At 42.0% G+C, this 24,724-nt stretch overlaps 1 protein-coding gene across 3 annotated transcripts in view; it reads left to right on the top strand.

Annotated features, from left to right (window-relative positions):
* Window positions 1-24,724, top strand: part of LOC120064270 (nck-associated protein 1) — a 70,862-nt gene that overhangs the window by 35,201 nt on the left and 10,937 nt on the right. For all 3 annotated transcript variants that reach the window (XM_039014715.1, XM_039014716.1, XM_039014717.1), the window contains exons 17-23: window positions 2,054-2,186; window positions 11,384-11,503; window positions 14,164-14,303; window positions 15,196-15,327; window positions 16,605-16,823; window positions 19,183-19,313; window positions 19,670-19,767. In XM_039014715.1, coding sequence (XP_038870643.1) covers window positions 2,054-2,186; window positions 11,384-11,503; window positions 14,164-14,303; window positions 15,196-15,327; window positions 16,605-16,823; window positions 19,183-19,313; window positions 19,670-19,767 — 973 coding nt within the window. The remainder of the gene's footprint in view (window positions 1-2,053; window positions 2,187-11,383; window positions 11,504-14,163; window positions 14,304-15,195; window positions 15,328-16,604; window positions 16,824-19,182; window positions 19,314-19,669; window positions 19,768-24,724) is intronic.

Below are 24,724 nucleotides of genomic sequence, written 5' to 3' on the forward strand. Positions count from 1 at the left end.
CGATGACACAACAGTGATCACCGTCAACAACGAGACAGCCTTTAGGGAGGAGGTCAGAGACCTGGCAGTGTGGTGCCAGGACAACAACCTCTCCCTCAACGTGATCAAGACAAAGGAGATGATTGTGGACTACAGGAAAAAGAGGACTGAGCACACCCCCATTCTCATCGACGGGGCTGCAGTGGAGCATGTTGAGAGCTTCAAGTTTCTTGGTGTCCACATCACCAACAAACTAACATGGTCCAAGCACACCATGACAGTCCTGAAGCGGGCACGACAAAACCTATTCCCCCTCAGGAGACTGAAAAGATTTGGCATGGGTCCTCAGATCCTCAAAAGGTTCTACAGCTGCACCATCGAGAGCATCCTGACTGGCTGCATTACTGCCTGGTATGGCAATTGCTCGGCCTCCGACCGCAAGGCACTACAGAGGGTAGTGCGAACGGCCCAGTACATCCCTGGGGCCAAGCTTCCTGCCATCCAGGACCTCTATACCAGGCGGTGTCAGAGGAAAGCCCTAAAAAGTATCAAAGACTCCAGCCACCCTAGTCATCGACTGTTCTCTCTGCTACCACACGGCAAGCGGTAGCGGAGCGCCAGGTCTAGGTCCAAGAGGCTTCTAAACAGCTTCTACCCCCAAGCCATAAGACTCCTGAACATCTAGTCAAATGGCTACCCAAACTATTCACATTGCCCCCCTCCCCTCTCCACATCACTGCCACTCTCTGTTGTCATCTATGCATAGTCACTTTAATTAACTCTATCTACATGTACATACTACATCAACTAACCGGTACACCAGCACATTGACTCTGTACCGGCACCCCCCTGTATATTTTGTTATTTTTTACTGCTCCTCTTTAATTACTTGTTACTTTTCTCTCTTATTGTTATCCATATTTTTTTTAATGAACTGTCGTTTAGGGGCTCGTAAATAAGCATTTCACTGTAAGGTCTACACCTGTGGTATTCGGCGCATGTGACTAATAAAATTTGATTTGATTTATATGTCTAGCTTGAGCCCAAGAGACATTTCTGTTTCTAATTTATTCTGCTAAGTTATCAGAAAAACAGGGATGGTCCCTCCCACTGATTCTACATTTCTTCACAGGGGCATGCTGATCAAAAATGTAATATAAAAATATTCCCAGGCAGTGTCAACATTGGGAATCAGATCATGTAAACGCTTGCTTATCGAGCTGTCTAAAATGTCTTTAAAATGTAACAGGGTCATTTTTGTATTTCTAACACAAGCTATTGCACAGTGATCACTGACATTATTACAGAATATCCCAGTCCATGTGTATTTGTGAGGGGTATTCGTTAGAAGAATGTCCAATAGCGTTGGTTTGTTAGGTGCTCTGAGATTTGATCTTGTAGGTGCATTAATTAATTATGCAAGATTCAGAGAGTCACACAGTTCTTTAAAAGAGTCCGATACAGATGTAATCATGCCCCACTTCAAATCTCCTAAAATAATGAATTCAGAGTCAGTTAGAGCCATTGCTGGGCAATTTAATTGAAAAAGTAAAATATTAATAAAAACACATCAAATGTACATATAAAAGTAAAAACAGGAAGACGCGACATCAATAGAAATAGATTGGATCAAAGGTGCAGTGTGCAAGTGGGAGGTTTACCTCTGGAGGCTACATTTACATCTACCTCCATATTCAGTTAAAGTCGTTTACAAGGAAAACATTGTAAAAGCTAATAGGCTATATAGCCATCACTCATCCTCTAAAACCCCATGGTAACTGTCTGTTAGAGGTTTTGTTATGTTATTTTTCTTTATGTTTGGTGGAGACAGCAAAGGAGAGGAGAGGGTTGGACAGATTTAAATATGATTGTACCAGATGGATGTTTGAAGTTTGCAGCTCATGCTCGTTCTATTCCTCTCCTCCTCTTTTCTCTCTCTCTCTCTCTCATCCTCTTTCTCATCCTCTTTCTCCCTCTGTCTCTTCCTCTTTCCCTCTTTCTGTCCTCCTCTTTTCCTCTTTCTCTCTCCCTCTCCTCTTTCCCATTCTCTCTCTCTCCTTCTCCCATCTGATAGCTTTTACAGTCGTGCGTTTGAGAAGATGTTCCAGCAGTGTTTGGAGCTGCCATCCCAGTCTCGTCACTCCATCTCCTTCCCTCTGCTCTGTACCCACTTCATGAGCTGCACCCATGAGCTCTGTCCTGAGGAGGTGAGTGTCACATTGAGATATGATGTTACCACTGTGTCACAAAACATCACAGTAAGCATCACTAAGGTCTGGCAGGTCACTCTGCGATAGTCATTTATTAAAGAAATGTATTTTCAACATAACTCATATTCAATTGATCAGGTCGCCCTTGCAAAATATGTTTTTAAGGGTCTTTCCTACTTAAATAAATGAATACATAAAATACATGTAATGGCCCCTGACATGTTTATGTATAATACATGTAATGTAAAGATGATCGTTTTTGTATGTTTTTTAGATGTCTTTCCAAGAATTGGAATCTTAAGTAAAATATATTGGTGCAGTAGCAGCCTATTCCATTTGGACTTATCTCCCTCATTAGTTTTGTAGCTCTTATTTTTGCTAGTCTCAGAGAAACAGGCCATTTCACAGGATGTCTCACACAGGCTGGGAAAGTCTCATTCAGCTCCGTCTCAGTGCTGCTAGGGCCCATGGCAGCATCCCAAATGGCAAGCTATTCCCTATTAGTGCACTACTTTTGGCCACAACTTTTGCCTGGTCAAAAGTAGCGCACTAATAAGGAATAGTGTGCCATTTGGGACACAGCCTCTGTCTCCTTCCGCAGCAGCAGGATGGAGTCATACAGAGAATCAGGAAAGTAACTGCAAGTTTTCTGGGGTTGTGGAATGTTGTGTAACGAAGCGTCCAGTGCTGTGGTCCATGTACCCGGATGTGTACTGAGAAGTAGAGGGCTGAAAAGCATGATTTATTAAATCTGTAGTTGAACCATACACTGGTGCAGCTACTAGCTACTCCCAAGGGGATGTGGAAGCCCTCCGCTCACACAGCCTCCACAACAGATTTCTGTTTCCCTCTCTGCTGAAATACGCCAGGCACATTCATGTTTGTTCCTGCCAAACATGGAGCCCAATATCCATTTAGTTTGGTAAATAAGGCATATTTTCACTCCTAATTGGTTGACAAACAGTACCAAAAGAAGTGGCACAATGGGCGTTCTCATGTGGCCGAGCAGAGTGGTCAAAGGAGGGCCTTTTGCTTAGGAGCTGTCTGAGTGCACTTAGAGAAATAAAATAGATTTATTGAGCCATAGGCTTGGATTTCACAAAACTCCCTCTCTCAGCGTGTTTTCAAAATGTTCCTCTTCCTATGTCCACTCCTCATAGCTTTGGGCAGCTGCAAACTTTATTTATGTTGGAAAAGCATTAAATGTTTCCAAGAATATTTCCATCTTGCACAGAACTTTTTACAGTGGTTTGTATTAACTGTAAAAGGTCGGTTTCCCAAATGGCACCCTATTCTATTTTTGACCAGGGCTTATCAGAGATGTGAGTCTGACTCGAGTCACAAATTTGATGACTTGAGACTCGGCTTGATAGAAAATAAAATAACTTGAGACATGACTTGGACTTCGAGCCTCAAGACTCGGGACTCGACTTTGACTTGAGACTGATTACTTAAAATTATCTGGGCAGGTTTTGTAACGTCTTGTCACTCATTTTGTGGCACAGAGTCTCCGTGGATTGCTCTACACGCAGCCAGAGACAGTATCGCAATTGCAAAAAAACTGATTGGCTAGTGAAACGCACACTCTGCCCTCTGATTGAACCTGCAAACTGTCAATCAACACAGGTCGGCTGAGCTAGCACAGTGAGAAGGTTTTGGGGGATTGTGAGTGTGAAACTGAATGGGAAAATATATATTTTTCATACATATTTTAATAGGCTACATACATACTGTTTGTGTTTTATATTTATACCTTTGCTTATTCGATCTGGTCACCTAACGTTAGCCTACGGCATTGGACCAAATTCTTGTTTCAAAAACTTCTAATCTGTGCTTCAGAACCAAAAAGTTGTGCGTCTTAACTGTTGACCAGTCACCAGCATTGGCGCGCAAAGGCAGACGCACATATTCAAATTAGTGACCAGAAAGCGCTTGTTTGATATTCTCCAGTTTTGCCTGGCAAAAAGAGAGTAGCATACCTACATTCATATTATCCATATAAAGTACCGTTTAGCAATCTACGGACGCATCTTTGCCACAACAAGCTGGTGATTTCATTGATCATTTTCAAATTTCAGATAGGCCTAGTTTGGGTGGTTTATAATTGTATACCTCAGTTTTGGTACTGGCTATATGTCTAAAGATAGCTGTAACATCGCACTACCTTCAATACTTACGGGAGGAAGATGTTACATTCTGGAGAATTAATGAGTAAGAAAAAGGCTACAGACAGATCATGCTTTCCATCCGATCCTGCAACCTCCGCTGCATACAGTTAAGCCGTATGATCCTGCTTGCTCTGACCTCCAGAGAAGTGACAGTGACATAATATCCCTAGTTGATATTGACTGCTAACATGAATGACTTTCAGCTCCAAATGTAAAACGCAGTTTATTTCTGTATCTTGTGTTTTGAAAATGCATCACCGTTTATGGCTGTAATGACAGGCTACATTTGCGGAGTGATTGTGTTCGCCCTGTGCGCGCGTGCACGAGGGGTCGCAAGCTTTGAACCAATCCTTTTTGGGCTTCGCAGGTCAAAAAGTTTGAAAACTGCTGAGTGAACTGCTTGCTGATTTGCTGTACAGCTATAGGATCGGGTGCAGCACAAACGTCAAATTGTAGGGAGAGATGATTGACATAAATTAATATCAAATCATAAATTCATATCAAATAAAATAGTCTCATATGCCTATTTAAATAAAGGTAAAATAAAAAATAAAATATGCGGCTCTGAAAATCAAGTGATTTGGTGATCAAGAATATGAACTGTTTACTTTGCAAGCTCACCAGCAATGGGGCATCAAGCAACAATTACTAACATAGGCCTACTGGTATTTTGCTATGTCAAAATGTACTTGTGAAGCTTGTGTTTGGAATTGGTTGTTAATGTATTATTACATAATCAATGTGTTGTAGACTAAATAAAGGGCTGTCTAGTAGCTTCCATAAATAGACAGATTTTTAGTTGAACAAGTCGTTGCCTGTATACATTTTTTTTTACTTGACTTGAAAAAGCGTGTGACTTGACTCAACTTGACTTGCTCTTAGAATGCACGACTTGGACTTGGGACTCGACTTGAGACTTGGACCTTGTGACTCAAATAATAGTGACTTGGTCCCCACCTCTGGGCCTCATAAATCTCAAATGGCACCCTATTCCCTACATAAAGTAGTGCACTACATAAGGAATAGGATGCCATTTGGGACGCAACCAAGGTCACAGAACTTCAGCGAAAGGCATCTGATTAAAAATGTTTGTCTTATTCTTTTGGTAGCTAAACGTCATTTTACATCCGATTTATTTATTTTTAAAAATCCTCAGCATTTTAACCTTTTTAGGCCATAATCATTTCAACAAAAATGAAAATGCAACAATTGTTAGAAAGAAAGCTATTCCATGTGAACTCTTCTCAGAAAATGTTGAGTGACTAGATAATAATTGAAGTATGTTGTGTAAGGAGCACACACACACAGTATTAATATAGAGTCTGCCGGTTAGCAATTGCCTGAGGGAGAAATGAGACCTGTCACTCACAGCTTTAAATTTCAACCTTTGTTCATGTCTTCCATGCCTGGGGGAACAAATAACTCCCCCACCCTCTATGGCTTTCAAAAAGACCAAACTGAATGGTTTAAAGAGCAAACTGCCATGGGATTCATTTAAGATACTCTTTGAAGAGGTAGGGTTTCAGATGTTTTTGGAAGATGGGCAGGGAATCGGCTGTTCTAGCTTCAGGGGGAAGATGGTTCCACCATTGGCAGTGTTTTTTCTGCATTAAAAAAAGTATTGGGCGGACCGCCTAAGCGCTTTTTCTGCCGCCTATGTCCAAACAGTAAATGTAGTCTCGCTCAACCCTCCCACTTTTCCCACTGCATTTCATATATAGGTTCTGTAGCCAAAGTAGACAATTCCCGCTCTTTTATTCAGAGAAAATAGCCCTTAGGTTACCGTTCAAAAGACATGACCCATAATACTGGCACTACTTTTTTTTCTTTCTATCATGCATTGGTGGGCTGCATTTTACATTCATTAAGCATATCGCGGGCTGTTTTAAAACTTAGCTACTTGCGGACAGGACTGTTAACCATTGGTTTAGGCTACACCTTGTTCAGTCAGGTTACCTTATTAGCTAGATATAGCTAACAACCTGGGGGCGCGTTCAGTAGAACGCAGCGTTTAGAACGTTCAGATAGAAATATGCTATGTAGAACAAACCTGCCTCTCTGACATGTTGAGTAACGAATAACGTTGGCTCTATTCATGGTATTTCTATCTTCAACATTCGAGAACATTTTTCAACTGAACGTGGCCCTGGTAACATTACCAGTAGCCTATATGCAGCCTATATGCAAACATTTGGTGGAACATAAAAGAAAGGAAAAGGGAGAGCAAACAATTGATTGACTAAATTCCTCTCGCCACTACACTATATCTGACTGGGTAAATATCTTTATTTTGAGTTAATGTGGACCCAGAGACTCAGACTTGATCACTTGGACCAGGACTCAAGCACTGGGACTAAAGACTTTTAGTTTAGTGACTCAACTACATCATTGGATGAAACAGTCATTAGCTCCCGTTGTACTTTTAGGCATCAATGTGGCTGCGGCGTCTGTGAAATGATGATAACAATGTCAATGACGGGATGAGTGATGGTGGTGTAACCCATACTACTTTGCAAATACTTTACACCACCATCTGGTGATTGTGCCTCTCTCTCTCTCTCTGTCTCTCTGTCTGTGCTTGCATGTGTCTGTTTGTTTTGTATGTAATGTGTAATATCAATGTAGGCTGAAATAGGCATTTACATGGCCAGATAATTCTCATATATTCTAATACAGTGCCATGAAAAAAATATTTGCCCTCTTTCTGATTTTCTCTATTTTTGATACCGAATGTTATCAGATCTTCAACCAACGGTCAAGCATGGTGGTGGTAGTGTGATGGTTTGTAGATGCTTTGCTGCCTCCAGACCTGGATGACTTGCCTTAATAGAAGGAACCATGAATTCTGCTCTGCATTCTACAGGAGAATGTCAGGTCATCCGTCTGTGAGCTGAAGCTGAGGCGCAGCTGGGTCATGCAGCAAGACAATGATCCAAAACACACAATCAAGTCTACATGAATATGGTTAAAAAGCAACACATTTGAAGTTTTGGAATAGCCTAGTCAAAGTCCAGACCTGATCCCAATTGAGATGTTGTGGCTAGACTTGAAACAAGCACTTCATGCTTAAACTCACAAATGTCACTGAGTTAAAGCAAGAGTGGGCCAAAATTCCTCCACAGCGATGTGAGAGACTGATCAACAACTACAGGAAGCATTTGGTTGCTGTCATTGCAGCTAAAGGTGGTACAACCAGTTATTGAGTGTAAGGGAGCAATTACTTTTTCACACAGGGGAATTGGGTGTTGCACAACTTTTTAAAATAAATAAAATAACTATATATATTTTTTGCTATATCTAAACTCTGGTTCCCTTTATCTAATATTAGGTTTTGCTTGATCTGTTAATGTTCAATATCAAAAATAGAGAAAATCAGAAAGGAGGCAAATATTTTTCCACAGCACTGTATATGTTTGTCATATTTCTGCTGTTGGGAAGAGAATATGATGTTATGCAGAAAAATATGTTGGTAGGACAAGGCTATGTACTGTGTGTTTGTGCACATGGAAGTCAGTGATTTTGTTTACTATAGGTTGATGAGACAATACAAATGTGATGTGACTAAAATGAAAGGGCATTTAGTTTACTAAAATTGCCTGCTGCTTTTGTCGTTCCGACAATAACTAGACTCAGTCACATTTTTGTCATTTGAATAATGATTAAGACTTAATTATATTTTTGTCAAAATGACTAAGACTCGACTAAATCCAAAATGAACAATGGACTGAGCTGACCCGTAGGGGTGGGACAGCCAAGAGACCAGAGGTGGCAGAACAGAGTGCTTGCGTTGGGGTGTAGGGTTTCAGTTCAGCATAGCCTGAAGATAGGGAGGGTCAGTTCCCCTTGCTGCTCCGTAGACAAGCACCATGGTCCTGTAGTGGATGTGAGCCTCGACTGGAAGCCAGTGGCGTGTGTGGAGTAGCGGGGTGACATTGGAGAACTTGGGAAGGTTGAACACCAGGTGGGCTGCAGCATTCTGGATAAGTTGCAGGGGTTTGGTGGCACAAGCAGGGAGCCCAGCCAACAGAGAGTTGCAGTAGTCTAGAGAGAAGATGACCAGAGCCTGGATTAGGATCTTTGCTGCTTCCTGTGTGAGGAAGGGTCGTACTCTATTATAATAATCAACTGAGTATACAAAACATTAGGAACATCTGCTGTTTCCATGAGATTGACTGACCATGTGAATCCAGGTGAAAGCTATGATCCCTTATTGATGTCACTTGTTAAATCCACTTCAATAAGTGTAGATGAAGGAGAGGAGACCGGTTAAAGAAGGATTTTTAAGCCTTGAGACAATTGAGACATGGATTGTGTATGTGTACCATTTGAGGGTGAATGGTCAAGACAAAATATTTAAGTGCCTTTTTGAATGGGGTAATTGGGAACTGCAACGCTGCTGGGTTTTTCACGCTCAACATGATTCACCACCCAAAGGACATCCAGCCAACTTGACACAACTGTGGGAAGCTTTGAAGTCAACATGGGCCAGCATGCCTGTGGAACGCTTTCGACACCTAATAGAGTCCATGTCCCGACAATTTGAGGCTGTCCTGAAGGAAAAAGGGGGTGCCACTCAATATAAGGAAGGTGTTCTTAATGTTTTGTACACTCAGTGTAATATATGCCATTTAACAGAGACTTTTATCCAAAGCGACTTAGTCATGCATGCATTTTTATGTATGGGTGGTCCCTGGAATCGAACACACTATCTTGGCATTGCAAGCGCCATGCTCTACCAACTGAGCAACAGGGGACCTCTATGGATGTTGTAGACTAGAGCATGAACTTGCAGGAGCGAGTCACTGCTTTGATGTTTGCAGAGAATGGGTGTTGTCGATGGTCATGCCAAGGTTCTTTGCACTCTGGGAGGGGGGCACAGTTGCCCACCATGATGGAGAGGTCTTAGAGCGGGCAGGTCTTATCTGGGAAGAAGAGCAGCTCCGTCTTGTCGATTTGGTTGAGCTTCAGGTGATGGGCTGACATCCAAGCTGAGATGTATCTCTGCGTGCCAGGCAGACATGTCGCCACCTGGGAGTGTCATCCGCGTAGCAATGATAGGAGAGATCATGTGAGGATTTGAAGGAGCCGAGTGACTTTGTGTGTTGACAAAAGAGGAGAGGGCCTAGAACTGAGCCACGGGGACACCAGTATTGAGAGCATGTGATGCAGACTCCTCTCCATGTCACCTGGTATGATCAACCTGCCTGGTAGGACGCAATGCAAAAGTGTGCAGAGCCTGAAACGCCCAGCCTTGATGGTGGAGAGTACGATCTGATGGTTGGCAGTGATGAAGGCAGTGGATATATATCTAGGAGGATGAGAATAGAGGAGAGAGGGTTAGCTTTGGCAGAGCGGAGAGCGTCCGGGACACAGAGGAGAGAGGTCTCAGTTGAGTGAGCTGTCTTGAAGCCTGACTTGTTAGGGTTGAGAAGATCGTTCTGAGAGAGATAACGAGAGAGTTGGTCATAGACAGTGTGGTGGAAATTCAACACCAGGGACACCTAAAGTCAAGCTTAAATTAATCACTCTTTTATGAGCAAGCTTACAACAGGTTACAACAAACTCTGCACACCGTACAGGTCTATCAGAAGCTCCCTTGGGGCAGTCCCAGCAGTTGTCTTATATACAGCTATACTGAACACAGACAAGTTATATTTGCATGATTTAGCATAATTAATTAATCATTACCGGTGGTTCGCACATGTGGCTGACCAATAGCTCACGAGGATTTCTCTCTCCAAGTTGAGACCTTGAAACTGAGATACTTTGGTTGTTCCCATAGCAACATTCTGGGAGTCCTGCCAAGTTGCTTGTCAGTGATAGTGAGGATTCCTCCATACACAATCAGTCAGTCACCTGCATGAACCTATCTAATTGGTTAGAAAAGTAGCATTGATTTGGGGAAAGGGAAAGGGGGATACCTAGTCAGTTGTATAACTGAATGCATTCAAATGAAATGTCTTCCGCATTTAACCCAACCCCTCTGAATCAGAGAGGTGCTGGGGACTGCCATAATCGACATCCACGTCTTCAGCGCCCGGGAAACAGTGGGTTAACTGCCTTGCTCAGGGGCAGAACGGCAGATTTTTACTTTGTCAGCTCGGGGATTCGAAGCACTGATTTGATACACAAACATAACATTTCACTCACAAAAGCACGCTCAGGTTTTTGGAAAGAGGAAAGAAGGGGTACTGGTCTATAGCTTTTGACATCAGAGGGGTCAAGAGTTGGTTTCTTGAGGAGGGGAGCAACATTGGCCATCTTGATGAGGAATGGGAGAAGGTTTCCAGAGATGGAGAAGGGGATGGGGTCGAGCGAGCAGGTTGTCAGGCGGCTGGACATTACTAGTTGCAGGATTTAATCTGGAGAGAGAGGGGAGAAGGAGGTCAAGGCGTAGGGTAGTTCTGTGAGAGTCGGACCAGTGGACTCCGTAGGCTGAGTGAATGAGTGGATATTGTCGACCTTCTTTTCAAAGTGGTTGGAGGAGGTGGAGGATTAAGGAGGGAAGAGAAGGTGGAAAACAGTTTCCTGGGGTTAAAGGCAGAAGCTTGAAATTTAGAGTGATAGAAAGCAGCTTTAGCACGGACAAAGAGGAAGAGAAGGTAGAGAGGAGGAAGTGGAAGCATGATAGGTCCTCCGGAAGTTTAGTTTTCCTCCGTTTCCGCTCAGGTGCCCGCAGCCCTGTTCTGTGAGCTATTCTGTTTGACCAGAGTTGTTTGTAGAGATTGTGTGACCAGTTTTAGAGCGTGGCAGTGTGTGCTGTTCAGTCAGTGTGTACTGTTAAGTGTTGGCTACCTATGCATGACAGGTTCACTCAGACCTCTCTACCTACCTAGAACTTTTTGCTATTCACAAACAGCTAGTCTGGTCCTAGATCTGTTTGGCATTGACAAATACTGAAGGAGTTAGATCTGGGACCAGACTAACAAACAGCCGTTCACCTAACCATCCACCAGCCAATCTCCTAAAGTGCAAACTGCTTTACCCTGGATAAAATTTTCTTCCCTTTTCCCCTCCTTCCTACAGAGGCATCACATAGGCGACCGTAGCTTGTCCCTGTGCAACATGTTTCTGGATGAGATGGCTAAACAGGCCCGCAACCTCATCACAGACATCTGCACCGAGCAATGCACGCTCAGCGACCAGGTGAGGTTCTGTTGTCATTGTGATTAATCAAAGTCCACACTAAGTGACCAGAGGGCTATATTATGATACAAGCTTGATCTACTCAGGATTTTCTAAAGCTAGCCAGCTTCAGTTAGCTTCACTTTCCAGATCAGGCTTCAGCCACACTACAATGGAGGATATTGCTCGTCCACCTGCCGCTAACTCGAGCAGGCTGGTAACTGCTCGTGCATGTCGCACGTGGCTAGTCGAAGGCTGAACTCTTAATTGATACAATGCTGAAACATCAGTCTATGGGCGAGTCAGTGCCACATTTTAATTTGTGCCAAAATCAAAATGAAAGACGAGTTGTCTTGCAAATTCAGCAGGCTATGGTGTGAAATAGGCTTGTTGAAGTGTCGTCTTTATTTTATTACGTATCGTTAAGGTCGTTTTTATTTTATTACGCATCGTTAAGGCCGTCTTTATTTTATTACGTATCGTTAAGGCCGTCTTTATTTTATTACGCATCGTTAAGGCCGTCTTTATTTTATTACGTATCGTTAAGGCCGTCTTTATTTTATAACGTATCGTTAAGGCCGTCTTTATTTTATTACGCATCGTTAAGGCCGTCTTTATTTTATTACGCATCGTTAAGGCCGTCTTTATTTTATTACGTATCGTTAAGGCCGTCTTTATTTTATTACGTATCGTTAAGGCCGTCTTTATTTTATTACGTATCGTTAAGGCCGTCTTTATTTTATTACGTATCGTTAAGGCCGTCTTTATTTTATTACGTATCGTTAAGGCCGTCTTTATTTTATTACGCATCGTTAAGGCCGTCTTTATTTTATTACGTATCGTTAAGGCCGTCTATTTTATTACGCATCGTTAAGGCCGTCTTTATTTTATTACGTATCGTTAAGGCCGTCTTTATTTTATTACGTATCGTTAAGGCCGTCTTTATTTTATTACGTATCGTTAAGGCCGTCTTTATTTTATTACGTATCGTTAAGGCCGTCTTTATTTTATTACGTATCGTTAAGGCCGTCTTTATTTTATTACGCATCGTTAAGGCCGTCTTTATTTTATTACGTATCGTTAAGGCCGTCTTTATTTTATTACGTATCGTTAAGGCCGTCTTTATTTTATTACGTATCGTTAAGGCCGTCTTTATTTTATTACGTATCGTTAAGGCCGTCTTTATTTTATTACGCATCGTTAAGGCCGTCTTTGTCTTTGCTTATTAATGTACAAGCACCTTTTTCCCCACTCCTGTCGATAAAATAATTAGGCCAAAGTCATACACAAGTTTTACTGTGCGTGAAGTTTCAAATGCATTCTGTCATTACGAAATATGTAATGTATTTTAACATTATTTATTTTTTTACTGTTTGTTAGGAGTGGTCTGGGTTTGCTCTCGTGTCATTCCTAGCCATCTCATTTATTATAATTACTGAGAAGGGCCGGTCTCCCAGACACAGGTTAAGGCTCGTCATTTAGGCCTAATCTGAGTCTGGAAAACAGGCCCGTAAGGTACATTTGAGTTCATGCCTTGTTATCTGTGTGTTGGAACTATTGTATGTTAGTATGTTGGACCTATTTACTAGCCATTTAAGTTTTTCAACTGATGACTCAATGTAGGTCTTAAGTCAGATACTCTTCAAAATTCTATTTCTGTCATGTACAAGTAAATAGGCTTCGGCGGTATCCAGATTTTCATATTGCTATACCATCCTTCTCACATCCTGGGATTTACTGTATTACCAGATAACACACAAGGGTGCGCTAAAAACACAAGAAAAGCCCATTGGGCCTCTATTGCCAGAATGCTAACAGAATTAGCACGAACTAATAGCAAAATCATATAGACGCTGTTAGCTAAATGCTAACGTGCGAAACCAAACATAAGCTAATTGCAAAGACCGGCAAATCCAGCTCATAAAGTTATAAAAGCATAGCCTGTTGTTACTGAATGTCATTTTCAGTGAGTGTGGACATTTTACAAGTGAAAGTGGACGGGAGAAATTGTGCACATGGGGAAAATTGTGATGCATGCTTTACTGAAAGAAGAGCAGCGTGTGTACATGGAGCAGATGGGAGAAGAACGGAGGAGGAAAACACTAGTAGGAAGCACAGGGAAAAAATGGCAGCTGTACAGAACTCATCCAGATCTCTTTGACTTCTGGCAGAAAGACATTAAGATATCTGATGGCAAACATTTAGTAGTGAATTGTATCCAAGTGTAAGTTAATCAGCTCATATGCGCCGCACAGCAGAGACTCTGATGGATATAGAACACTATGGGTTCACCAGCTCCTGCTGTCTCCTGTTGTGCTATTTACTAACAAACACCCGACTGGCTCAACTGTTCTGGGGAACTATGGTAAGCTTCATCATTTAAAATAATGTGACAGGTAAAATGAAGAATGCAGTCTGCTTTATCTCCTAACGTATTGCACAAGTTGACTGCAGGTAATATCTTAAGTAGCTACAAAATTCACATTTATTGAAAAACTTCAAAGAAATAATTTATATACCGGTATACGGTATACCGCCCAAGCCTAGTAAATAGAACATGATATAGCCTACATCGTGCACGTTCCAACTAAGTGCCTTGGAAACATAATTTGTCACTTCATTCCTTATTGGTCTGTGGGTGTTAAAGGGGTTTTCCTGTCCCTGCTGTGCTCCTGTTGCAGCTGCTGCCAAAACATTGTGCCAAAACCATCAGTCAGGCGGTGAACAAGAAGTCAAAGAAGCAGACTGGGAAGAAAGGAGAGCCTGAGAGAGAGAAGCCTGGAGTAGAGAGCATGAGGAAGAACAGGCTGCTGGTCACCAAGTAAGTAGTGTACACTCTGTAGGGTCCCTAAGTAAGGTTAGGGACTCTCCCAATGTGTCTATGCTCGATTCGTCCTCTGCTCTTTCTCAAAACAAGTTGGAGGGGAACATCCACTGGAAGGTAACTTTGGATATTCTCCTCCAATTTCGAGGAATCAAGGAAAGATGAATTGGAGACATTTACATTTTTGTCATTTAGCAGAAGCTTTTTTCCAGCGTGACTTACAGGAGCAATTACGGTTAAGTGACTTGCTCAAGGGCACATCGACAGATTTTTCACCAAGTCTGCTCGGGTATTCGAACCAGCGACCTTTTGTTACTGGCCCAACGCTCTTAACCACTAGGCTACCTGTCCCCCTCCCCCTCCATGACCACCTTTCCACTTTCAGATATTTTCAACAGCGCACTGTTATTGGATGGTTTTGTAAGTCATGGTCTGTGTGTCCCAAATGGCACCCTATACTCTACAAAGTGCACTACTTTTGTCCAGAGCTCTGTGGGGACACTGGTAAAACGTAATGCACTACATAGGGAATAGGATGCCATTTGGGATGCAGACATGGTTTTGCAACCTCATCTTCCACTGTGTGTTAAAAATACCATGCTAAGATTTACTGCCATCACTTGCCCTCCCTGCTCTGGGTATTCCACTTGAATTTGGTTCTAACTCTACTACTCTACTCCTAATTCACAGCTTCCAGTAAGCTGCATAGAAACATACCATGGCCAAGGCTAGGATAAAATAGATTCAGGTCTGGGCTAAAAAAGTGATGTGTAAAAACAACATTAGCTGTGGTTCTGGAGGAACTTAATCCATCTGCTCTGTCACAGATTTCCCCTTTAATCTGAACGAAATTAGGTTTTAATGTCTGCCTAACTGTCTGTGTTCCTAGCCTGGATAAGCTTCACACAGCTCTATCCGAGCTGTGTTTCTCCATCAATTATGTACCCAACATGGTGATATGGGAACACACCTTCACTCCCAGGGAGTACCTCACCTCACACCTGGAGATCCGCTTCACCAAGTGAGTACACACACACGCATATGTATGATCGTGCACGAACACACACACACACACACACACACACACACACACACACACACACACACACACACACACACACACACACACACACACACACACACACACACACACACACACAAACTTAGGGAATCCACTCTCCTATTATAACACCAATCCTCACAGGAGGCTATGAGTGAATTCCTGCAGATAGTCTGACTGCTTCCCACTGTGTTGTAACGTTAGCTGGTCAGTTATGAAACCTGTCTCTCCTCCCCAAACACCAATCCATTGACTATCTCATGCAAAAGGAAGGAGGCTTAGTTTATTGTTATAAATCAAGGAACATTGTCATCCATTTGTTCATTTTAATTCAAATCCCCAGAGTTTAACAAAAAACCTCTCCGGGGTTTATGATTTTATCTGTGATTTATTGGTCCAACAGACAAACGTTTATTTGGGGTCAGAGTGATTTTTGACATGCATCCAGAATGGGGCCTGACCGGTCCAATGAAATAAACATTGTGCTGGAGAGTAACAGGTATTTTCCACTGTGGGAGTTGGGGTTGTGACGTTGGTGATTTGGCTGGTGTGCGTGCGTGCGTGCGTGCGTGCGTGCGTGCGTGCGCTGGCTGGCTGGCTGGCTGGCTGGCCCCTCTCCACAGTGCCATGAACCCCTCCACTGTCCAGGCTTCTCAGAGAGTAGAAGGTTCACACACATACCCCATTACCGCCACTTACCACTCCGCCCTGCTCCTCCAGATCAGCGCAGGATAAAAGTTTTACTGCTCTTAGGTTCCCAGTTCCCAGCACACTTCAGACAGAAGGGAAAAGTGGCTAGTTATTTACAAAATGTTCCTAATGCTCGGTCAGGGTGTGAAAAAGCGTTTTACCACTTGTTGCGCCATAGTTTTTTAACCCTGCCATGTTGGATCAGATCTGCCCACTCCACACCAAGTTATCTACGTAGAAATACGGAAAGGTTAGGCATTAGGGAAAACAATACAGCCATTGTTGAACGTTGTTGAAGAGTCGCCCAAACTCCCTGGAGTCCATGTAACTAACAGTAACAGGGATCATTTGCTGTTGTAAATAGGACTTTATAAGTACATTTGATTGATTGATCCCTATTATTCCAATCTTAACTGTTGGATCTGTCAGTCAAATATCAAATTCCTGGACATGATGAATTCCCTCTCTGCATCTCTGTCAGTGAAATATAAAGAATTGATCATCGTGCCTTTGATTGATTGACTGATCGTGTTTTGTTCCTTCTCTAGGTCTATCGTGGGGATGACCATGTATAACCAGTCGACCCAGGAGATAGCCAAACCGTCTGAGCTGCTGACCAGTGTCAGGGCCTACATGACTGTGCTCCAGAGCATAGAGAACTATGTTCAAATAGATATCACCAGGGTGTTCAACAATGTGCTACTGCAGCAGACACAACATCTGGACAGTCACGGAGAACCAACCATCACCAGCCTCTACACCAACTGGTGAGCCCTTAACCCTAACCCCTTAACTCCCCGAACTCCTTACCTCCCTAACTCCTTAACCCCCCCATAACTCCTTAACCCCCCCATAACTCCTTAACCCCCCCATAACTCTTTAACCCCCTGAACTCTTAACCTCTCTTGGGTACGTGAGACGTTAGCGTCCCACCTCTTCAACAGCCAGTGAAACTGCTGGGCGCCAAATTCAAATACAGAAATACTCATTATAAAAATTCAGAAAACTAAACATATTTTACATAGGTTTAAAGATTAACTTCTTGTGAATCCAACCACGGTGTCAGATTTTTAAAATGCTTTACGGCGAAAGCATACCTTACGATTATTTGAGAACATAGCCCAGCAGACTAATCATTACAAACAGTAACCAGCCAAGTAGAAGAGTTACACAAGTCAGAGATAAAAATTAATCCCTTACCTTTGATGATCTTCATATGGTTGCACTCAGCAGACATTCATTTACTCAATAAATGTTCCTTTTGTTCGATAAAGTCTCTTTATATCCAAAAACCTCAGTTTTGTTTGCGCGTTTTCTTCAGTTATCCACAGGCTCAAACGCAGTCAAAACAGGCAGACAAAAAATCCTAATTGTATCCGTAAAGTTCATAGAAACATGTCAAACAATGTTTATATTCAATCCTCAGGTTGTTTTTAGCCTAAATAATCGATAATATTTCAACCTGACAATAACGTCGTCAATATAAAAGGTAAACAAGGCACTCTCTCGGTCGTGCGCATGAAAAAGCTCTGACACACTTTAGGGTCCACTCATTCAGACTGCTCTTACTTCCTCATTTTTCAGAATACAAGCCTGAAACAATTTCTAAAGACAGTTAACATCTAGTGGAAGGCATAGGAACTGCAATTTGAGTCCTAAGTCAATGGATACTGTAATGTCATTGAATAGAAAATTACAAAAAAGAAACTACTTCCCGGATGGATTTTTCTCAGGTTTTCGCCTGCCAGATCAGTTCTGTTATACTCACAGACACTATTTTAACAGTTTTGGAAACTTTAGAATGTTTTCTATCCAAATCTACCAGTTATATGCATATCATATCTTCTGGGCCCGAGAAGCAGGTAGTTTAATTTGGGCCTGCTTTTCATCCAAAATTCCGAATACTGCCCTATACCCTAGAGAAGTTAAACCCCTTAACCCCCCTTAAATCTTTACCCCCCCCTAAACTCTTTAACCCTCCTTAACTCTTTAACCCCTAAACCCCCTTAACTCCTTAACCCCCGAACGCCTTAACCCCCTGAACTCCTTAACTCCTTAACCCCCTTAACTCCTTAACCCCCTTAACAGGAAGACAGTGTAGAGAGGCTAGCACTGGAGTAATATGATTCTAGCACCCGTATTTAGCACTAACTGAAGTTTATTTATTGCTTTATCTGGGTAGCCTGAAAATAGAGCATTGCAGTAGTCTAACCTAGAAGTGACAAAATCATGGATACATTTTTCTGCATCATTTTTGGACAGAAAGTTTCTCATTTTTGCAATGTTACTTAGATGGAAAAAAGCTGTCCTTGAAACAGTCTTGATATGTTCGTCAAAAGAGAGATCAGGGTCCAGAGTAACGCCGAGGTCCTTCACAGTTTTATTTAGAGACGACTGTACACCCATCACGATTAATTGTCAGATTCAACAGACGATCTCTTTGTTTCTTGGGACCTAGAACTAGCATCTCTGTTTTGTCCGAGTTTAAAAGTAGAACATTTGCCGCCATCCACTTCCTTATGTCTGAAACACAGGCTTCCAGGGAGGGAAATTTTGGGGTTTCACCATGTTTCATCGAAATGTACAGATGTGTGTCTCCGCATAGCAGTGAAAGTTAACATTATGTTTCCGAATGACATACCCTATAGGTAAAATATATAGTGAAAACAATAGTGGTCCTAAAACGGAGCCTTGAGGAACACCGAAATTTACAGTTGATTTGTCAGAGGACAAACCATCCACAGAGACAAACTGATATCTTTCCGACAGGTAAGATCTAAACCAGGCCAGAACTTGTCCGTGTAGACCAATTTGGGTTTTCAATCTCCCCAAAAGAATGTTGTGATCGATGGTATCAAAAGCAGCACTAAGGTCTAGGAGCACGAGGACAGATGCAGAGCCTCGGTCTGACGCCATTAAAAGGTCATTTACCACCTTCACAAGTGCAGTTTCAGTGCTATGATGGGGTCTAAAACCAGACTGAAGCGTTTCGTATACATTGTTTGTCTTCAGGAAGGCAGTGAACGGGATCTCTGTGAACATCTGAGAAATTGATTGGTTTGAATCCCAGCCTTGATCATGCCTTCCATTCAATGACGCAGACACCATACATTCTCTGTGCTACAGGTATCTGGAGACCTTACTGCGCCAAGTAAGTAACGGACACATTGCTTACTTCCCAGCCATGAAGGCTTTTGTCAACCTGCCTACGGAGAACGAGCTCACCTTCAATGCAGAGGAATACTCTGATATCTCAGGTAAGCTTCATTAGTTATATTGTCCTTTTAGACACCAATATACATTCATGTTACTGAGAGTGAGTCTGATGATTTACTATCTAGCATATTTAAACATTGCTTTTTTATAGCCATAGCAGTGTTGGATGACACAAGGAATCACTGACAAAACATTACCATCTTATGTCGGAAGGATTGGGATAAAACAAAAACGCATGTATGTTCGACATTTGTGGACGATAAAGCACCTTAAGTATACAGACGATGTATACAGAAGAAGACATCTTGTATTGGTTTAAAGCAGAACGCCAAATTTCCGTTGGACATTTATTGGACAATAAAGTCATCTTATTCCTATCTTCTTCTTCTCTTCTCAGAGATGCGGTCCCTGTCAGAGCTGCTGGGGCCCTATGGGATGAAGTTCCTCAGTGAGAGTCTCATGTGGCATATCTCCTCCCAGGTGGCCGAGCTCAAGGTGAGGGGGCATGGAGGTCAGGGGTTACAGGTCGCGGCCCAGAGGTAATCCAGGGTTAACTCAGGGCAGGCTGGGTCATGTTCATTAGGGCACTCCGCCATAGCAAAAAAAAAAAAAAAAATGATATATATATTTTTTTATTGGTCTAACTAGTCCCATGCCAGTTTAGGACCACTTTGTTCCGTTTGGTGCCTAATGAACACGACCCTGGTTTCTTGCTTCTCTAATTCCTAGTGTGCGTCCAAAAGGAGACCCTATGCCCTATATCAGGGGTGTCGAACTCATTTTGCCTCGGGCTGCAAATCGGTCTTCAATGAAGTCCGGAGGGCTGCACTGAATGTTTTAAATATTTCATTGCCAATGTGCTGGACAGTCAGTAAATTGTATGAATGTAGGTCTATTATCATTTCTACACAGTTTCGATTTGGTTTTACTAATTTTAAAGTATATCGATTTGTTTTATTATTATTTATTACATTTTTTGCTCAAACCACCCACGGGCTGGATTGGACATGTATGTTTGACACCCCTGCTCTATATAGTGTACTACTTTTGACCTAGGCCCTATGGTGGTCTCCTATGGGTTCTGGTCAAAAGTAGTGCACTATATAGGGAATAGGGTGCCATTTCAGATACTGCCTTGTATGAGCCAATAGAGGTTAGATGCTCTTTCCAGAAACAGAACCAGACCCACAGCGGAGCAATTTTGTTGTTTCTTCATTATTCGTTAATGAGGTGTTTCCCAGAGAAGAGCAGAGGCAGTGTGGGTTACGGCTAACCTCTTACTGCTGACTGACTGACGATGGATCAGGTTCCCTACCCTCACTGAATTTTGGGTAACTAATAAGAATTCTATTAAAAAAAAGAGGACGACTGAATTCTGTAGGGTCAGCAAAGTCTTTTTGATTAGATCTTACACTGAACAAAAATATAAACTCAATATGCAACAATTTCAAAGATTTTACTGAGTTACAGTTCATATAAGTATATCAATCAATTGAAATAAATCCATTAATCTATGGATTTCACATGACTGGGAATACAAATATGGTGGTTGGTCACAGATGTGTTTAAAAAAAGGTAGGGGCATGGATCAGAAAACCAGTCAGTATCTGGAGTGACTACGATTTGCTGGATATTGGCGGGAACTGAAACACGCTATCGTACACAGCAATCCAGAGCATCCCAAACATGCTCAATTGGTGACATGTCTGGTGTGTATGCAGGCAATGGAAGAACGGGGACATTTTCAGCTTCCAGGAATTGTCTACAGATCCTTGCAACATGGGGCCGTGCATTATAATGCGGAAACATGAGGTGATGGAGGCGGATGAATGGCACTACAATGGGCCTCAGGATCACGTCACGGTATCCCTTGTGCATTCAAATTGCCATTGTTAAAATACAATTGTGTTTGTTGTCCGTAGCTTAAGTCTGCCCATAAAATAACCTCCCCGCATCCAGAAAACCACTTGCCGCCACGACACCATACACGCTGTCTGCCATCTGTCCGGTAAAGTTGAAACCCGGGTTTCTTCCGTGAAGATCACACTTCTCCAACGTGCCAGTGGCCATCGAAGGTGAGCATTTTCCCACTGAAGTCGTTTACAACGCCGAACAGCAGTCAGGTCAAGACCCTGGTGAGGACAACGAGCACGCAGATGAGCTTCCATGAGATGGTTTCTGACAGTTTGTGCAGAGATTCTTCGATTGTGCAAACCCACAGTTTCATCAGCTGTCTGGGTGGCTGGTCTCAGACCAGCCACCCAGGTGAAGAAGCCGGATGTGAAGAAGCCGGATGTGGAGGTCCTGGGCTGGCATGGTTACACGTGGTCTGTGCTTGTGAGGCCAGTTAAATGTACTGCCAAATTCTTTAAAATTATGTTGGAGGCGGCTTATGGTAGAAAAATGAACATTACCCTTCTCTGGAAACAGCTCTGGTGGACATTCCTGAAGTCAGCATGCCAATTACACACTCCCTCAAAACTAGACACATCTGTGGCATTGCGTTTTGTTACAAAACTGCACACTTTAGTGGCCTTTTGTCCCCAGCACAAGGTGCACCTGTGTAATGACCATGCTGTTTAATTAGCTTAATTAGCCACACCTGTCAGGCAGATGGATTATCTTTGCAAAGGAGAAATGCTCACTAACAGGGATGTAAACAAATTTGTGCACCACATTTTTTGAGAAATATTTTTTTGTGCGTATGGAACATTTCTGAGATCTTTTATTTCAGCTCATTAAACATGGGACCAACACTTTACATGTTGTGTTTATATTTTTGTTCGGTATATTAGACTGGGACAAAATGGGTTCATGGTAAGTGTTAGGAAAGCAGCTAACCAGCCTATTGATAAACCTACATCAGAACCAAAATCACTTCTAATAGACGTACTGTACATACGTAGACCTCTGCGTTCCATGGCGTATTATTTGGTTAGTGTTGCACTTTAGAGCTGCAAAATCTCTTTGATTAGATTTAGTCTAACTGTGATGAAAAGGTACTATGGTTAGGGACAAAATCAGTCCTTATAGAAATACACTGCCGTTCAAAAGTTTGGGGTCACTTAGAAATGTCCTTGTTTTTTTAAGAAAAGCACATTTTTTGTCCATTAAAATAACATGAAATTGATCAGAAATACAGTGTAGACATTGTTAATGTTGTAAATTACTATTGTAGCTGGAAACTTTTTTAATGGAATATTTACATAGGCGTACAGAGGCCCATTATCAGCAACCAACACTCCTGTGTTCCAATGGCATGTTGTTTTAGCTAATCCAATCGTTTTAAAAGGCTAATTGATCATTAGAAAACCATTTTGCAATTATGTTAGCACAGCTGAAAACTGTTGTGCTGATTTTAAAGAATCAATAAAACTGACCTTCTTTAGACTAGTTGAGTATCTGAAACATCAGTATTTGTGGGTTCAGGCTCAAAATGGCCAGAAACAAAGAACTTTCTTCTGAAACTCGTCAGTCTTGTTCTTGTTCTGAGAAATGAAGGCTATTCCATGCAAGAAATTGTCAAGAAACTAAAGATCTCGTACAGCGCTGTGTACTACTCCCTTCACAGAAAATTATAAACTTGGATTAGTTAACACAACATGCCATTGGAACACAGGAGTGATGGTTGCTGATAATGGGCCTCTGTACACCTATGTAGATATTCCATTAAAAATCATCAGTTTCCAGCTACAATGGTCATTTACAACATTAACAATGTCTACACTGTATTTCTGATCAATTTGATGTTATTTTAATGGACAAAAGCACATTTTTTTCTTTCAAAAACACGAACATTTGTATGTGACCACAAACTTTTGAACGGTAGTGTGCATTACATGACACTAATGTCGTAATGTGTTGCGAAACTGTTTTAGACGAGTTCTTGTTGGAATGTCATTTACCTAAAGAATGATAATCAATGTTAAATTATTTTATTGCAGCAGACTGACAAAATATTATGCATGTTTTTTCAAACCGGTCTTTGGATTGTAATATAATTTGTTTAGTCCCTAGAGCACACATTGGTGTGTCAACGTAGCTCAGGTACATATTTATGATTCTCTAACATGCAAACGTTTCCCTCCACATCTGAAAGCAATTTGGGAAAATAAAATTGTTTTGGTATCTGATTCACAATCAGATGTAGGAATTAAGCATTGGTTTTATTCAGTCTCTGTACACACCGAGTCGTGGTCATCAAGTTACTTTTTTGGCGAATAGTCTCAAAGCAAACTGAAGGAGTGGATGACATGTGAGGCATTGCGAGCGGCACACATGACTGTCTCAACATTTCAAAAATAATCCTTTGGCTCGTTGCGCCAAGACACCCATCACAGAAAATTCTACGCCTCTAATTGTTTTTGAGTGTGTCCCAAATGGCACTCAATTCCCTGCGTAGGGCTCTGTAGTGCTCTATATAAAGAATATGGTGCCATTTGGGGGACACACATTGTAAGATCACAGCATAGTTCAACATCTGGTGGTGGTAAGGGCCTTTTCCTGTTGTTCAAACGAAGGGGAAAGTCTTTGGAATTAGGATCCCTAGTTGATTCCCCAAATAATCCCCTCACAACTCAGGAGGTCTCTATCACTCTTTCTATATACAGTTGAAGTCGGAAGTTTACATACACCTTAGCCAAATACATTTAATCTCAGTTTTTCACAATTCCTGACATTTAATCAGAGTAAAAATTCCCTGTCTTAGGTCAGTTAGCATCACCACTTTATTTTAAGAATGTGAAATGTCAGAATAATAGTAGAGAGAATTATTTATTTCAGCTTTTATTTCTTTCATCACATTCCCAGTGGGTCAGAAGTTTACATACACTCAATTAGTATTTGGTAGCATTGCCGTTAAATTGTTTAACTTGGGTCAAATGTTTCGGGTAGCCTTCCACAAGCTTCCCACAATAAGTTGTGTGAATTTTGTGCCATTCGTCCTGACAGAGCTGGTGTAACTGAGTCAGGTTTGTAGGCCTCCTTGCTCGCACGCACTTTTTCAGTTCTGCCCACAAATGTTCTATGGGATTGAAGTCAGGGCTTTGTGATGGCCACTCCAATACTTTGACTTTGTTGTCCTTAAGCCATTTTGCCACAACTTTGGAGGTATGCTTGGGGTCATTGTCCATTTGGAAGACTCATTTGTGACCAAGCTTTAACTTCCTGACTGATGTCTTGAAATGTTGCTTCAATGTATCCACATAGTCTTCCTGCCTCATGATGCCATCTATTTTGTGAAGTGCACCAGACCCTCCTGCAGCAAAGCACCCCCACAACATGATGCTGCCACCCCGTGCTTCACGGGTTGGGATGGTGTTCTTCGGCTTGCAAGCCTCCCCCTTTTTCCTCCTAACATAACGATGGTCATTATGGCCAAACAGTTCTATTTTTGTTTCATCAGACCAGAAGACATTTCTCCAAAAAGTACAATCTTTGTCCCCATGTGCAG

Source organism: Salvelinus namaycush, chromosome 19, assembly GCF_016432855.1.
Source record: "Salvelinus namaycush isolate Seneca chromosome 19, SaNama_1.0, whole genome shotgun sequence".
In the NCBI taxonomy this organism is placed as follows: domain Eukaryota; kingdom Metazoa; phylum Chordata; class Actinopteri; order Salmoniformes; family Salmonidae; genus Salvelinus; species Salvelinus namaycush.